The 17,746-nt window shown below is 41.2% G+C and overlaps 1 protein-coding gene across 4 annotated transcripts in view; it reads right to left on the reverse strand.

The window, feature by feature from the left end:
- The window catches only part of aopep (aminopeptidase O (putative)), a 70,104-nt gene that overhangs the window by 2,912 nt on the left and 49,446 nt on the right, over positions 1 to 17,746 (reverse strand). For all 4 annotated transcript variants that reach the window (XM_058389353.1, XM_058389352.1, XM_058389354.1 and 1 more), the window contains 3 exons: positions 10,132 to 10,248; positions 1,412 to 1,498; positions 1,143 to 1,299 (listed from right to left, as the gene is read on the reverse strand). In XM_058389353.1, coding sequence (XP_058245336.1) covers positions 1,159 to 1,299; positions 1,412 to 1,498; positions 10,132 to 10,248 — 345 coding nt within the window. In that variant the 3' untranslated portion in view covers positions 1,143 to 1,158. The remainder of the gene's footprint in view (positions 1 to 1,142; positions 1,300 to 1,411; positions 1,499 to 10,131; positions 10,249 to 17,746) is intronic.

The following is a 17,746-nucleotide window of genomic DNA, read 5'->3' on the forward strand; positions in this document are numbered from 1 at the left end:
CCAAACGCAAACGCTGTGTCACAGGCCTGGGATGTTGGATAGCTGTTGAAGCCAGCATGATTTATCTGTGCTGCAGCTAGCAGAAATCCTCCCAGCCTGAAAAAAAAGCCACTCCTCCCTCGCCTTTTTCCAAACACATAAAGCTGTCTCGTTGGTGGATAAAAGCGGGGCGACTACACCAGAAAGGTTGGCAGGAGATGGCTAATGGATTTATCTACCAGCCTATCAGGGCCCATAAGTCCTCCTTTCCCAGAGGCTGACAAGTATTTAGCAGCCCCTTCAAGCGAGGCCCAATGTGACATGCTGCTCGTTTAAACAGGATCATATCGATGCGTGAAGACACGGTAAGATAGGCGGCTTCAAAGCCATTATACTCCCTTTCTGCCCACAGTTCACACCATATGTCTCTGCTTCACAGCTCGGAAGGAAGCAACAAACACAAGATGGTAATGAGAAGCTTGGGAATTTCTCCCATGATGCTTCAGAGTGAAAAACATGATGAAAAGGTGGACGGGCAACTGTTACTATCTCTTAAAGCCCTGTCATGAAGCAAAGAAAACACTTGCAGACCCTTTTTTCCCCTCGATCCCCAGATCTGTTTGAGGAATGTGTTCCGAAATTCTTCTTACGAACAGAACTTGACAGGATTCCTGGAAGCGGGTGGAAGGTAGGCTGAAGCTCTTGGAGAATAAGCGTTGACGGTGGTCAAGGCACTGAGTGAACTCTTACAAAAGGCCACAATATAAAAAAAAAAGAACCAAAACAATGGCCCATTTTAAGGCATGAAAGCACATAATTGAGTGCACAGTGCTTTTCTTTCATTCACTAGCTGTTTTCAGAAACATTCAAAAGAATTGTGCTATACAGGAAGTTTCCTTTTAGAGGAAATTAAACATGGGTACAAAAACATGCAAGTCCTGCCATAAAATCTTGCTGATAAAGTCAGGGGAGATAAAATGACCAAATTTTGGATTGTCCCACTTTAATAGATATGATCTCATTCAATTGTTTGTGTTCTTAAAGCACTGTTATTGGTAAGTGTGCATCACAGCAGTTGCTACCATTTAAAGTGCAGGAAATTAAACATTATAAGGAAAGGAGTAATGGGGACAAGGAGTTAAAAGGCTGAAAAAGAGCCCTACCGTCTCCTTTCCTGAGCTAGAGAATCATTTCCTCCACAATCTTGCGTGCTGATTGGTCCATATCATCTCTGACGGCTGACAGGCAGCGTCTTGCTAATGCTTGCTGACGTCCATCTTCCTGTAGCATCAGCTCGCCATACAGATACACACCCATAGCCTACCACATACGTACATCAACATATATCTGGATTCTACAGAGTCTGACGAACAAAAGTTAATACAGTCTTATTAAAAGGCTTTAAAAGCAGAGAGTATGAGTCATGACCTACCTGGTCATGAATGAGGAAGTGTTCAACATCTCTATATGCAGCTGCATATTTATGCTTGACTACCAGCTCACACCAGCGATGTTTCACCTATAGAAACACAGACATACAGTCAACAAGACACCTTACACAACGTGTTTAAAATCCCATCAAGTTTGTGTCCTCATCAGTTTAAATAGAGACTCTTAACTTTGTGTGTGTGTGTGTGTGTGTGTGCGTGCACAACCCTTCTGGTGTATGAAAGGGAGCTCTGTTAGCTGTGCTGCTCGGAGAGATCACAGACTGGCTCTGTCCCTTTCCTCATTCTCATTCCTATTCTCATTCTCTCTCATTTCGCTGTCCCTAGAAGCCTGGTCAGCTCTCTGACCTCACAAAATCCTCCCCCAACCACCACCTGACCCACTACCTCTCACTCACATTCCACACCGAAGCTGCGTTTTTTTTTCTTCTTCCCCTATTTCCAGTCTTGCCTCTCTGATCACAGTAAGCAAGAGATAAAAGCCTGACCACAAAATGACATTATTCCTGCTTTTCCTTTTAGAAAGTGAAAATATCTTGAATATACTCAAATCTAGAAATAATCTTGTATTGCCTGTTGAGATTACAATAAACCAAATGTACAATGCGCTTAAGAAACCTATTTCAAGTCAATGTAAACATTTATTACTAGAAAGAAAGGATCTGTTAGTAGAATAAGAAAATCTAAAGCTTGAAATGAGTAAAAGCAACGGGGGGGGGGGGGATCATGCTGCAATAAATCCTTCAGGAAAGCACGAGAAGTAACTGCAATGACTTATTACTATCTTTCCTCAGTGTTAGAAACTAGATAACCACTTCATAAAACTCTCATTAATGTTGAAGTTTTGCTTTTAAATGATAATCTTTTAAATCTTTCCTGACTGACTTTAGACACTGACTTCCATTATATAAGTGAGTTTAGGTATTTGCTCGTGTCTCAGTACAGGGAAATGTGTCAACCGAATTACTAGCTGTGGTAAATCCACATATGCTGCCGATATGGCGGAAAAACACTGGAATATTCCATTTCTTAACCTCTCTATGAAATGAAATAGCATCCAGTCTGCTCTTATATCTTGTTATACGTCTCTGGCAATAATTTAATATAACCTTTTAATGTGTGTTCAGAGAATAAGGCTGTAGTGTTTAAGCTGTGAATATGTACTGTGCATGACCTGTGTGTGTGTGTGTGTGTGCGCGTGTGTGTCTGCGCATGTGTGTGTGCGTGTGTGTGGAGATTTTCCATCCCACCTGCTCTCTCCTGTGAGATGGGGCCACTCTGCTGTGGAGTGGCACTGTGCTGATAACTTCTACTTCCTGTCTACTGCTGATTTACCTCCACAACCATATACAGACACATTAACCTGCTGGAGGCCAGCCAACTCCCTCATCTTCTTGTAAGCCCTCTCTCGCTCTCAAACTCATGTCCACATCAGGCTTTTTTTCCTACTTTGCATTTTTGGTTGACATTAACGGTCTTAACTGACAGAAAATGTTGTGTATTGTGTATTACTGTGAATTACATTGCCTGTTCGATTCTGTACACGAGTGTTTACATATTTATGCCATGTACATCTTTACTTTTCTAGTATATACAACAAATGTACAGATATTTCTCCTACTTTCATGCACAGTCTCCTCTGAAAGTATTGGCACAGCAAGGTCAGTTCTGTTGCTTGTGCCCTACACTGAAGATATTTGGCTTTGAGATCAAAAGATGAACATGAGACGATATAACTGAATTTCTGCTTTCATTTCCTGATAGTTGATGAATGAATACGATAAACAGATAAGTCTTGAAGTGAATAACATGTAATATTTGTTTGCATCAAGCTCCTTCTGATTAGATTCAATCGATTTCTCAGTAAATTGAAAGAACGTTTCTGTAAAATTCTGAATTCATTCAGCTGCATGCATCATGAGTGACATCTTCAATACAGATTAGTTATTCTGTTCCAAAAGCAGCCATGTAAACCCAAGCCATGCTTCACACATGAGCTTGAACAGTATGTTTTGGATCATGAGCAAATCCTTTCTTCCTCTATAGTTTAGCATTTTCATTACTTTTGGACATTTTGTGGCTCATCTCTGCATTTCTCTGTGAATCCAATCCATCCGTCCGAGTCTTACAGCTGATGAGTGTTTTGCATCTTGGAGTAGGTCCTCCACATTTCTTCTCTCAAGGTCTTTATGTGGGTTTATAGTTTTTAATGCAGCTTTTAAATCTTTAAAGCATCAATCTAACAGGACACATCTGGGAAATACCAGTCACTTACTGGGTCTGATATTTTTGGATCACTTGATAAATATCATGAATATCATGAAATGAAAGCTGAAACCCAAATGTCTTCAGTTAAGTGTGTGTCTGTGTGTGTGTGGGGGGGAGAGAGAGAGAGAGAGAGAGAGAGAGAGAGAGAGAGTGTTGTTTGGAATGTGGGTAAATAAATCGGAAGGAAGGAGTGTGTGAAAGAGCATGAAGGTGTCGAGCGGAGTTTAATGATTAATGAGCTGCAACGGTGACAGAATGTTTAGCTTCATGCTGAAGATGTGAAGACTCTGGAATATGTTAGGAAATGGAATCATTGCACATCTTACACACACACACACACAGTGTGTAGGAGAGCAGCAGTAAAAGCACTTTTAACGCTGGACTGCATACAGAAGAGTGAGGGCAGGCAGGGTCATTTCCTAGAGAAAACACCCAGCTGTAATTATCAGAACACATCCACCAGCCACACACTGGGAGTAACACACAAACCACATGCTTGTGTGTGTGTGTGTGTGTGTACGTTGTGTGTGTGTCTAGACACTGGGAGAGGAGGAAAAAATAGGAAGCAGGAAAGTGAGAAGAGAATGGTTGACTCCTGCTATCCTGACCTGATGATACTGACAAGTATAACACTCGTAAGAAAAAAGGTGGAGAGAGAGTGTGTGCGAGACACGTTCTGTACTTTCACTCTGATTACTTCCTGTCTCACCAGTCTGTCCAATCACTTCAGCAAAAACACAGGGTAGAGACTACAGACAGAGAGGCTCGTCATTTGCTGAGCTGTGTCTATGTCTAGGACAGAGAAGATGATGCATTAGCATTATGTGAGAACGTGTGTGTGAGATGATGGGTGCATGCCGATGAGTGTTTGGTGTAATAAACTGTGGAATGCCCTTGTAATTACTGAGTTACCCCTGAGACTCGGGAGGGGTAGGGTGGGGTGTTGAGGGGGGCAGCTGTTGTGCCTGGGGCTCTCCCCAGAAATGTAACTCTGAGACCTGCTGCAGCTGCCAGGGGTGAGAGAGGAGACACACGCAACACCTACCTACAGGTACAACGTCCCAGGACACTGACAACCTGGAAACTTACATAAGAAGATTTTCTTCCCTTTATTTTAGTCCTAGTTTGACTCTTTTATTACGACAGTTCTTTAAAGTTGTGCCAGGCTTTAGTCATGACATTCTGAGTAGCATTAATCCAAATTTAGATGATAAACATGTGCACATTTCTAACATAAGAAACTAAGCAATGTTAAACTGAACATGATTATCAAAAGACCGGCACAAGAGAAAAGCATTCGGCTTTCCGTGAATACGGACAATGCCACAGCCTGTCGTTCACAGCGAACAGCCAATCTCGAGCGGCTGTGATCTCATGTATGTGAAGAAGTGACACACTGCTTTCCTGAGGTGCAGCAGTTATAAGAAAACAAGGAGCTGACCGGTGGCTTGGAGTTGCTGCTGTGAACTGGTTGTTCTATTTGATTTTTTTTTAAAAATAGACCCTTTTTTAAGTTTGTTTTTAGATATTTGAAACTTATGGTTTCATTATGGTTATAATGAACCTGTGGTCATTCAGTACACCCCAAAAAAAAAAAAAAAAAAAAAAATCAGTTGGCTTTGTAACAGTCTGCTGTGTTTATGCTGCATTCAAGACATCTCCAGAATCACTTGTGCTACTTTACAATGACCAGGCATAACATTATGACCACCTGTCTAATATTGTGCTGGTCCCCATTTGCTGCCAAAACAGCCCTGACCCATCATGCACTGTGTACTTGGACACCTTTCTATCAGAACCAGCATTAACTTCTTCAGCAATTTGATCAACAGTAGCTCGTCTGTTGGATCAGAACACATGGGCCAGCCTTCACTCCCCACATGCATCAATGAGCCTTGGCCGCCCATGACCCTGTTGCCAGTTCACCACTGTTCCTTCCTTGGACCACTTTTATAGATACTGACCACTGCAGACCGGGAACACCCCACAAGAGCTGCAGTTTTGGAGACGCTCTGATCCAGTCGTCTAGCCATCACAATTTAGTACTTGTCAAACTCGCTCAAAGCTTGCCCATTTTTCCTGCTTCTAACACATCGACTTTGAGGACAAAATGTTCACTTGCTGTCTTATATATCCCACCCACTAACAGGTGCCATGATGAGGAGATCATCAGTGTTATTCACTTCACCTCTCAGTGCTCATAATGTTATGGCTGATCAGTGTATTTCACTACTTTTATTGAGTATGTCAGTCTGATGAATTTATGTTGAGTATCGAGTTGATAATGCAGTCTTGCAAATTATTTCCGTTTCACATTTTCAGCAACATTTCTTTTCTTGTTGTGCTGTACATTTATAAAATCCCTAATTAATATGAATTTTTATCAGGAATATGGTTGAAAAACTGGTTTAGAAATAGGAAGTACAAGTTGCGATAAATGGAGTAACTATTGAATAAAATATCTTGCAATTAATAGGAATCTGATAGGAAAGGTCACAGACTGGTCTACTCTCATGCATGTGCACACACACACACACACACACACACACACCACACACACACACACACACACACACACACACACCACACACACACACCACACACACACACCACACACACACACCACACACACACACACACACACCACACACACACACAGACAGAGGGTATCCAGTGGATTTTTGAGGCTCTTTGGCGTGGCTCATATCAAATGCTCTTTTCCTGGCCGGGCTGACCGAGTGAACTTTGAGACGGCTCTTTGAAAGCAGCTGTGGGACAATGCGTTCTGTGTGCCTGACCAACAGATGGTACTCAAGCAAAAACACGCACACACAGAAAGAGAATAGTCCACATGAAACAACACGCCATCATGCTAAAGCCCCACATCTCACCCCATGCTCACACGCCATGCGCTGCATTCCTGAGAGTGAAGGGAAGCGTTGGGTTCTGAGAGATGTGTAGATTTCTGTGGGAAACTTGAGCACAGCCCAAAGATTCCATCAAGCTTAAGAGAAATGTGGGCTCAAGGACTTCATTAGTCAGGAGAAAATGAAAACTTGCCTGAGGGGGAAAACTGACCAAACTCTAAACTAAACTGTGACCCAGCTTTAAGTTGTGCCAATAACCCTTAGCCTTCAGCTCACCTTGTCACAAAGCATCACACTGAAAGCTCGAGCTGGCAGTCTGGGTGATCTACACAAGATTTACAGTCCCATCAAACACAACTGCATCTGCTTCATGTTAAGACATTCTGGGTTATTGAACAGATCACAAACTATACAGCATCAGGGAAATGAATCTAATTTTCTGTGCATAGTCATAATTTCCCCCGCCTTATGATGGGACGCCCGGTACTGACTACACGTTCCGAAAATGCTGACTGTTGGAAAATTTGAAGAAATGTCTTGATATTATTTGTCAATATGAAAAAATGGTACGTTTTCAGCGCTGAGCACCACCCTGCCCTAGCAGCTAATAAAGTCTACGCTAAAAGCCTACATTACCTCAGTGTGGCAATAAATGGCAGGCTGGAAAATTATGTCTGCTGGATTGAGAACAGCTATCATGCAGAAGTAGCAGGGAGGATGAGGAGGAGGAGGGAGGAAGGCAGAATGAGAGAAGGAAGGATGAGAGGAGATAGTGAGAGGGGGAGTGGTAAGTAATAACCCAATTTATTTTTAGAGAGCCTTTTGTTTTTCCTGGAAGGTTCGGCTGAAAACCTGCCCATTGGCTCCAGGCTGAAACGAGCTGTGGTAGTCTGGGACTCACTGTGCTTACCACCTCCTATCACTTTCCATCTGTTAGCCTTCTAAAAGTGCTCCATTACAAAAGAACAGGGCTGGTGGCTTACTGCTGATTTGCCAGATTTCTCTCCCGTAAAGAAGCTGGCCTGCTCTGAATGGAGCAGAATCACAGAGTAGCCTAACTGGCTGCAGGAAAGTGTAACCAAATCAGATTAAATACAGGAAAGGTTAGGGTGCAGCTACAGTCAGTTCCAGATTTATTGTGGTTTCGTTAAATAAATAATATGTTTTTTGTGAAGGCGGATTTATTTCCTTAAAATAAATTATGTCCAGTACCATTTCTCTGCGATCTTCAGCATCATATTGGGCTGATTAACCACAAAGATAATAATTCTGGAGCAGTCACATGACAGAATGGTCCGAAACGCAGATCTGGTGGAGATTGTTATGCCTAAAATGGAAATGTTGTTTTTCAAGATGTATCTGTGAAATGTGCTCTTGCACTGAAGTCAGCTGTTGGTTTTTCTACTTTTGCTTCAACAAAAATGGAATGACTATGTTTTTATAGTGATGTCTACCTTTCGAATATTTACAAATGGTCAAGGGGAAAAAACTTGGTCTGAAAATTAAGTACGACTAGTCAGGGCATCAAGCTCAGTTCAGGAACTTCAGGAACCTTTTTCCCTGTTATTTGAGAACATAAAGGTAGCACTGTGAGCCTGTAAGCAGCTCTACCAAGACCTGTTTGGAAACAACAGGAAATATTTCAGAGGTGAGCTGAGGCTGTATGTTGTGTAGCTGCTCGAACTCAGAAGGCCTCATTATGCCAGGTTATGCTGCAGGTGAGGTAGAGGAGTAACAGGATTAAATGAGATGAATGTGATTATGGTAGTGCCTTCGCTTGCTCAGTGTCATGTTCGCGAGATGATGTAGCATGTGTAGCGGTCAATTCCTCAGAGAATACAACAAACACTATGCCTTAGATGAGATCAAAAATTCCTACACTACTCAACATGTCTTTTATGACCGTTAAAAGAATGGACAGAATAATAATAATAATAATAATAATAAGTTTAATAATGCCTATGAAATGACTCCTCCAAATAAAAGCACATCTTTACCCATTTACCCTTAAAAAAGCAAGAATTTATGAACATGAATAAGCAATTTGGTAAACAAGTGCCGACACCCAAATCCAAAGCTTTCTAATTAGTTCTTAAATATTTTGGAGCCAAAGACCCCTTTAATTTCCAAGTAAATATCACTCACCCCCACAGTATAGATTTATATCATCATAAATCTCTCTCTCACACACACACACACACACACACACACGAGAGATAAAGCTCACTAGAAATCAAATATTGTTTATTCCTGAACTTTCAAAAACATTAGTGCTCACAACAGAACATATTAGGCTGAAGTTGACATTATTTATATTATTAATACTGTGTACTGGAATTGTCAACATTCGGATTAAAAAGATTCAATTCAATTGAGCAGCTCAATAATAAATAACAAATAAACTTAATGGTGGATTAATATACATGAATAGATAGACACTATAAAGTTTTGGGACACCCCTCCAAATCATTGAATTCAGGTGTTGTTTTTCAGGGGTTGGGCTCGGCCCCTTAGTTCCAGTGAAAGGAACTCTTAATGCTTCATCATACCAAGACATTTTGGACAATTTCATGCTCCCAACTTTGAGGGAACAGTTTGGAGATGACCCCTTCCAGTTCCAACATGACTGTACACCAGTGCACAAAGCAAGGTTCATAAAGACATGGATGAGTGAGTTTGATGTGGAGGAACTTGACTGGCCTGCACAGAGTCCTGACCTCAACCCGATAGAACACCTTTGGGATGAATTAGGGGGGAGACTGCAAGCCAGGCCAAAACTGGGACGTCTGTCTTTACATGCACATGAATGTAATATGGGAGCATGAAATTGTCCAAAATGTGTTGGTATGCTGAAGCATTAAGAGTTCCTTTCACTGTAAGGAAAGGGGCCAAGTCCAAAGCCTGAAAAACAACACCTGAAGTCAATAATTTGGAGGGGTGTCTCAAAAAAGATAGATAGATAGATAGATAGATAGATAGATAGATAGATAGATAGATAGATAGATAGATAGATAGATAGATAGATAGATAGATAGATAGATAGATAGATAGATACTGAGAGTTAACTAGTTTCTCAGGTCACAGTATGACACAAGTGCTATTTTAATATCTGAGTCTCAATTCATATTGTCGTGTTTTCTGCTTTTTATTTATCAGTCACCAAAACAAAATATATCAAAATAAATCTGAATAACCATAATCATCCCAAACATTAACATCATACTGCAACTAAAAGCTTCTGTTTGCTACGTCCGGTGTTAATATCAGATGTGATCAGTGGAAAGCCATGGATCCTGATTCTTAATTTCACTGACTGAGCATCACACCGTACTGTATACACAAGTTTGAGCCAAATAACAAACAATTCATTCAGAGCCAGTCTATAAAAGAGGGGTTCAGTTTTTAATTCAGATTTACTTGTATATCTGTAGACCTTTGAACAACAGACACTGGCAATCAGGGGATTACTAGTGCAATAGGAAGTGTAAAGGAAAACTGGTATCTATGATGGGTCAGATGTGGTGTCTCTCCTGTGTGTGTGTGTATATGTATGTGTGTGTGTGTTTTACCTCAGCATCCTGGTTGCACAGTTTGTATGTGGTTTGCAGCAGGCTAAGACAGGACACACTCAGCTCTGCCTCTTCCAGAAGGAATTCCAACAGCAGGACCAACTGCCATGGATTCAACTGGAAAAAAAAAAGCAAAAAACAAAAATGTAAAATTATTATTATTTTTTCTTTAATAAAAGATTGCTACAATTCCAGAATAACGTTTTAATCAAATTGTTTTTGTGGGGTTTTTTTTTACCATAAACTGTAATGTAACTACAAAAAAACTTAAAAAAATCCTTTACAAAGCTAAAATTACTGCAAAAATACAAAGATTTCACACAATTTCCTCCAGGTCTTATGAGCTCCACACTGCTGTAATCATAGACTTTAATGAAAACACCACCAAAAAATGACTCAGCCATCATAAGCCCTAAATGGCATTAAAACCTAATCCGAATGAGCCTTGTGGCATTAGCAAAAAAGTTACCCAGGAGATGTTCCTTTTCACTTTGAAGAGAATTAGAAAGCGGTGGGTTTGAGAAAGAGACAGGAAGTTGGATGACTGTTCTGTAGCCACAGTGAGACTAAGAAAATGTGTTGTGCATTGCATTGGTTTTTTAAAGTATGTAGAGCAGGTGTTATAATACAGGTGAAAACTCCCATGTCTATGACCAACTGAATCTGTCTCATGTGCACAGATAGTAAAGAATAAAATTGGAAAGAAAAAGAAACAGCATACAGCAGAAATCAGAGGGTATGTCAGCAGTAAAGACACACTAAGCTGATAGCATGCCTGTGGATGAAGAAGTGAGTGTTGTGTATAAGGCTTAAAGAGGAGAAGTGAGTCTAACTGAACCTGGGTAAAATCTAGCAGCACAAGAGGCAGGACCACACGGGGTGGGAGAAAGAGGAATGAAGCCAGCTGAATGATGTGGAAGGAGATGGAGGAAACAGAATGTACAGAGAACAAGGGAGGGGATAAATAGGAACATGCAGAGCGAGAGAGAGAGACTGATGTGGTGGGAGATGGGTGGTGGCAGGCCTGCTATTATTACCCCATTATCACATCAGGATCTGTACAGCACTGATGCACAGCCTCCTCCCTCACCATGCCACTTCCATTTCTCTCCACGGCCAAGCCCAGCTCTCTCTCTCTCTCTCTCACACACATACACACACACACGTTCACACGTTTACCTTTATTCACTTGCCAGATATTTTTATCCAAAGTGACTTTGACTTGAGACAAATTCAAGCATACAGCTGAACAATTCAAGGTTAAACTCACAATCTTCTGATTACTAGTTTTGAACCTCCACTACTCATTATTAGTTTGAAACCCTATCTAGTTTAACCACGATTGGCTGGGACCTTTCCAGTGACTTCATCTTTCTTCTTTGTACACCCCAAACAAGAACAGGCACATTCTCACTTTAGTAAAATGTATTATCCAAACAAAAGTGCTCATCTCTGCAATCAGAAACACACCTCACCCAGCTCATCTTCTCCCGAGTACTATTTTGCAGAGAATCCTTCCCTAAAATGGTTAGGAAATGTTGGGTTGCACCCCGCCTAAGTGAAAAAATGTGCTATATTTGTCCACATTACTGAAAGAGGGAACTATTTTACCCGTACTAAGGCCATTTGAGGACTCGAAAAAGTGCCACACGGACAAAAGCCTCTCAATGTGTCAGTGCAAGTCACATAAAACCAAAATTACAGTAACCTGACCATGAGAGACTTAATAACGTAGGCTTCTTTTGAGGAAGAGAGTCACAGGGTGCTTTCATCCTCGTGAAGACTTAATTTGCTGCAAGAAAAAAAAGCATCTAACTTTCGGGCTGATAGTTGAGTATGGCTTTTCTTAGTCTCCACATCTTATTGCCAGCGTTAAGCAGCATTCCCAGGGCCACCCATGCCCATCGGATCTGGGGCCGCCTTTGAAAGATGAGAAGAATTTAAAGTCATAAAAGAAGTGAGTGTAGAGAGTGTGCCTCCTCCACACTCAATTGGCCTCAGGGAAAGGCAACTAAACCCTTCCCACCTTGAGGATCAAACAAGCCGGACTGCTGCCCAATTTTGATAAATCTCAATTTCAGTTCAGGGAGATGAGAAATGACAGCAGAGATTATTAGAGATCCGAGAGAAAATACACTAGTGTAATCCATCAGCGAGTATAAAAGCCACGGTTTTCCATCACCAGAATGGTGCACTGAGATCCAGGGAGGAGCTTTTCTACTCCGTGGTGATCTTTCAAAGGTCTCTTGCAGACTTGGGTTTAGTTTTAAGGATAAAAGGCAGCTGTGGGTGTTAATAGCATGTGGGATTTTAGTGCTTGACTGTGTGCGACATGAGGATGAGCATAACAAAAGGTCTCGCAATGAAGCTTCATGACAATGAAGCTTCATGAGTCCAAAGAGCAGAATGCAAGAGTGTGCACTTCATGGGCCAGCACAAACACGCACACACACTCAAAGCGACAAGCGAAGAAATAAGATTACATTGAGCAAGAACTTTGAAAGGATTATTATATCCTTAACTGTACACACCCAAACTATGTCCACATGCATACACTTGTTGCAAAAATACACGACTTGATCAAAACCACTTAAAAACACACCCTTACCAAGCTAGCGTGGTCTAAGCACACTGCATACTGTACTGAAACCTCTGAAACCAACCACTCCACACGTGTATGTGCTCAAGTCCAAGCCTATGTTTGCTTTTCCGCTGACTTTTTCATTCCTCCCCACATGAAAGGCCATGCTCATGCCATGCTCATTAAAGCCGCGGAAAAGTTAGCAGCATGCAAATAAACATGCAGCAAAGCTTAATCAAAAATGATGGACTTTTCAACTCGTTTATTCTGGCCAACTCCCTCTCAGACACACCGCATTCTTTGTTGCAAAGTTTGTGGTGATCGATCTACGTGCTGATTAATTTCCCCAACCAACTTTGATGAGAACTCTTGAGCCAAACAGGGATAGAGAACAGAGCAAGAGGGAAGCTGTTGTCAATTCATCCTGTGTCTGATTACGCCTCTCTGAAAGGTGGGGGCAGTCGATCCTCGCAGGCAATGTGGCAAATAAAAAAGGCAGGGTGACTCACTGTGCTGAGCTTATGTTTCTGCCTGTGGAAAGTGAAAGAGAATGACACATACACTCTCAAACACATCCAGCCACACCCTGCCACTGAGACTTACCCACATGCCACAAGCATATCATCACTGGGATTCGGTTGGAACATTACACCAGTAAAGACTGCCGAGACGCTCTTCGCTAATGGCTCGATGGATTCGATCATGTTGTCTCTGTCAGAAAGTCTGGTACTAAGAAAAACTACAATTCATACATTTCCAATGCAGTTTTTTTTTTGTTCTTGCTGTTCAGAGAGCTTTTATCCTAAGAAAATCCATCAGAGTCCCTTGGATGAGGAGAAGGTGGGGTTTCTCACATGCAGGCCATTTTAAAATTGTAAATGCATGGAGGAGTTTCTGTCATCTTTCAACAACTGAAGCGGGTTTGAACGGCTGATTGAAAATGGCAAACTTGGGGAATTCTTCCCGTGCAGTATATATCTGGAACAATAGTTTTCTGACATGCCGGCGTAGGTTTAGTCAAAATGAGTGACAGTTGTGAGCGCAATAACTCAGGAAATCAATGACATTCTTCGCAAAAACAGGAAAAATAACAAAGATGCCAGCACTCATACTTTTCCACCTTTTGTCTACTCACTCACTACAGAATAATGAATGTGTGTGTTTCTTTTACATGTCATCATGTTATTATTCAGGTCACAACTGACTAAACAGCAGAGCTCAGAATGGCTGTGTGAAACAAACAGGACGTGACTATATTGGGATTGGACATCATTTCTTTAAATATTTGTGGGGTTTGGATAAATGTTCAAGGCTTTAGTTTGTTTTTCACAACATAGCAGCAAGAATGAATCGGTTCTACTAAGGCTGCTTAAATGTTTATGCTATGGAAACTATTATATTAAAATAATTAATGAAGGCACAGAGGGATGAAGACATTTATTAAAATTTTAATCATAACTTTTCAAAGTAAATTTGGCATGGAGAGGTTTGGGATTAGCCACAAAACTAGGGCAATACCACCCAGAGACTCTTCTTATGATCGTTCTAGTCCATTTATTTGAATGATTAATGTCCAGTTATCAAATGTCATGACAGACTGAGTCATTTGATTACATTTTGTTCATCAAAAATCTGATGAAGCCTGTCATTGTCACCACAGGTTAACAGGAGCTGTCATCAGGAATGATGAGTTATATTCAGTCTCCAGATGGTCATGGCCAATTTGGACTGTACAAATTTAGGCTACAGTCAAGGTTTGGATACAAAATTTTGGGCTGTCTAGACCAGATCAGTCTGGAGATACCCTGGCAATTGTTGGATTATGTTGGAGAAAACATTCATAACATTCGTAATAAAACATTATGTTAAACCTAGTGACATATACCCAACAGATATATTCAGTATGGACAAGCTGAAAAGCTGCAGCGGTATCTTGGTTGTGTGACGACTACTTGACTACTTGGTTGTGTGAAAACTTGATGTGACTTTTGGCTCGGCTCACATCCCCAATATGAGATTAGTGTACGAGTTTGAGTAAAGTCAGCTGTCTGGTAGCGTGTCGACTCAGACACTTTCCGGGACCTGTGCATCCTGTTTTTGTTCATTTCTATAGCAACATAAGTGAACGACAAGTCTTACATTTGAAATTGTGCTTGTTTGTTGCATGTGGAAAAGATTTCTCCTTTCATTGTATAAGCTGAAGCAAAGCCAAGAAGAACATTAGAAGTCACTGCAAAGCACTGAAACCTTTATCATCCGTTGGAAAGAATTAGTGGAAGGGATCACATGAGATGACCATGACTCATATCCTAACACAGCGAGTAGTGTTAAGAAGTGTAAAGCTGTTCTGAACTTGAAGAACACAAATGCATTGATGAAAATAGAAAACGGCGCCAAGCTCTGATCGTAAAACCAGCACTAAATGGCAGTCGCAATGTTAGGAACTCGTCTGGCGCTCCGATGTGAACAGCCCACAGACGGCTTTTGAAGGGTCGCCTTTTGTACGTGAACAGATTCTGTCCGCAACCTTGGAAACGAACCCCGTACCTTTTTAAAAGCTCATCCTTCGCTTCTTTTCAGCTACCTTTCTCTATGCAGAGGGTCTGGGTTGTAGAATGCAAGTCTCTTGTCTCCCATTTCCCCTTTGCGAAAGAGACAAAGTCATAGTGGCATTATTAAACAGGATAGCGTGATTTCTGTGGCGATTTTCCCGCACCAATGAGTTTTATTTGGTCAGACCACAGTCTCGTAAAACACGTGCAGCCCTGCACATAAAGCCCTGGCTTGGGTTACACTAATTTCTCACTCTCCCTCTTTCTTCTTTTGTCTTTGTAGGGGTTTTTTTCCCAGCGATAAGTTGCCCCCGAGGCCAGACCTCTGAATGAGTCAATCCGTCTCCCAAAGAAATCCTCTGGAGAATTATAGGCTAGTAACCCAATATGGCTACTGCATGACATCAAACACGAATGAATTCATCGGTGCAGGTGGAGCTTTCCTTTCGATTTCAGCCAAGTCTTACCAATACGCTATCTTCCCTGTGCACCACACATGGGCATGTGGGACTTCACTGAATTATAGATCACATGTGGGTGGGATTGCCCTTTACCACATCATCACTGCCTGCATGCTCCCTAACTGTTTTGATAAAAAGAGCCTTGCTTGGGTTTTACTGGAGCCTGTAAACAGATTTGATCTAATTCATGCGGCTTTGTGTTTTCAAGCCAAAACACCTCAGTAAAATTCTGAGAAATTCACAGACTGTTCCTGTACAGTTAAGTTAAAAGATGCTGAATCTTTTCCCCACTGACCCTGAACGTGCCTCATCCGCCTTGTTCGTCCACTGCTGTTTGCAGCTCACAGGTCTGTTCTAAAGACAAGATGGAGGAATAGATCCATACTGGTCCATAATCAGGTCAGCTGCACCGGACAGCACGTCGATGGAACGTCACTTAGTGAAACAGTTCCGTCTGATTTCAAAACATTAGCCTGTGTGTGCAGAGAAGGAAAAAGACAACATCGTCCAGTGGAGAGAAATGAAGGCTAATGGAGGTGGATCATTACGGGTTTAAAAAAAAAAACGCATGTAGAATGCTTTTTTGATTTCAGGAGGGAGCCAGAGGCTTTTACTGACATCTATATGCAAGTTGATATAGCATGAGCCAGCATTATGTGAACATTCAATCATTCTGACATGAAAGTTTATGCTTCATCTGAAACATTTCTAAGAACAGACTGTAATGAACTAAGTGTTTGTGGTTCTTCAGAACAGTATAATGATCTTAGCTGTCCAGTAAACAACAGCAGGTGCGGTGGAGAGTAAAAATTTACAGGTTTAAGTAAACAGTTTGTTGTCTGTTTAAATACAATAGATATACACTTCGATAGACATGAGAATGTCGCTATTTTTTCTGAGCATGATTATACAGAATTGGGCCAAATAATGCGAAATTATTAGCCATTATTGGGATTTTCAGGTGATTCTGAATCAGAGATCCTCCTTCATCTAGTGGGCATCCAGTTTCATTTCAGGCAATAATTTTTCAGATCTTCCTTGCTTCAACTTCTCCAAAGTCCTTTTTCAGACATTTATTCAGACAAAAGCCTAGATCAGACTTCAGCCCAAACTGTATATCCACCTTTTGAAGAATACTGGTTGTTTTTGAAATGCCAGATGCCCTCTTACCACTTAAACAGCACTGTGAATGTAAAACCTAAATAGTCATTAAAGCTACTTGTGATTAGTTTACACTGTTGCTGGCTGTGTACATTAATCAGACCTGGATTTCCACAAGTTAATTGCATGGCCTTTCTTCAGAACCCCGCAATCAAGCTGAATGTCAGTCTACATCGCAACACGCTACTCCCTCATATAGCTTCTTTGTAATTTCAAACACTGTATCTAATGAAGATTAACAATTGTTTGCATCTACTCAAATGTGAGCATATTTGAAAGGTATTCCGCAACATACTTCTTCTGTCCTAATGTCAATTTCAGTAACTGCATTAGCAGACACTGCTTCAAACCAGAAGCAGACCACCAATTTTCATAAATGGAATCTATCATTTGCCCCAACCACAGATTAAGCTTCCAGAGCCTTCCAGATCCTGTATCCTGTCTAAAAGCCTCAGCCTGTTGAGTTAAAAGCAGAGCAATCAAGAGGTCTGTCTGTGAAATGTCCTGCAGCTGAGACAACAAACAGCACGGATATATAAGCACCAGATAATACACACGACAGATCTGTTAAGTCCACCTCCAGCTGTTCTAACTAGTAACATTACAATGACCTTGAATCATGTGACAAAGCTGATTTTACGTTATCTCTGATGACTGGCACTGGAAACAAGCTCCAAGATATCACTGATGTAATCAAATAAATCATTTGTAGCTCTAGTGTTTATCCTGAATCATACTGGCAACAGGCAGATAACAGAATGATGCTGTTTAACTGTATCACACCACACACATCACGCTGAAGAAGTTTAATTAATTTCTGCCAATCAACACCTCGCCATGGACCACAGCCTGGAAGTGTC

The sequence above is a fragment of the Hemibagrus wyckioides genome, linkage group LG05 (assembly GCF_019097595.1).
Source record: "Hemibagrus wyckioides isolate EC202008001 linkage group LG05, SWU_Hwy_1.0, whole genome shotgun sequence".
Taxonomy (NCBI): domain Eukaryota; kingdom Metazoa; phylum Chordata; class Actinopteri; order Siluriformes; family Bagridae; genus Hemibagrus; species Hemibagrus wyckioides.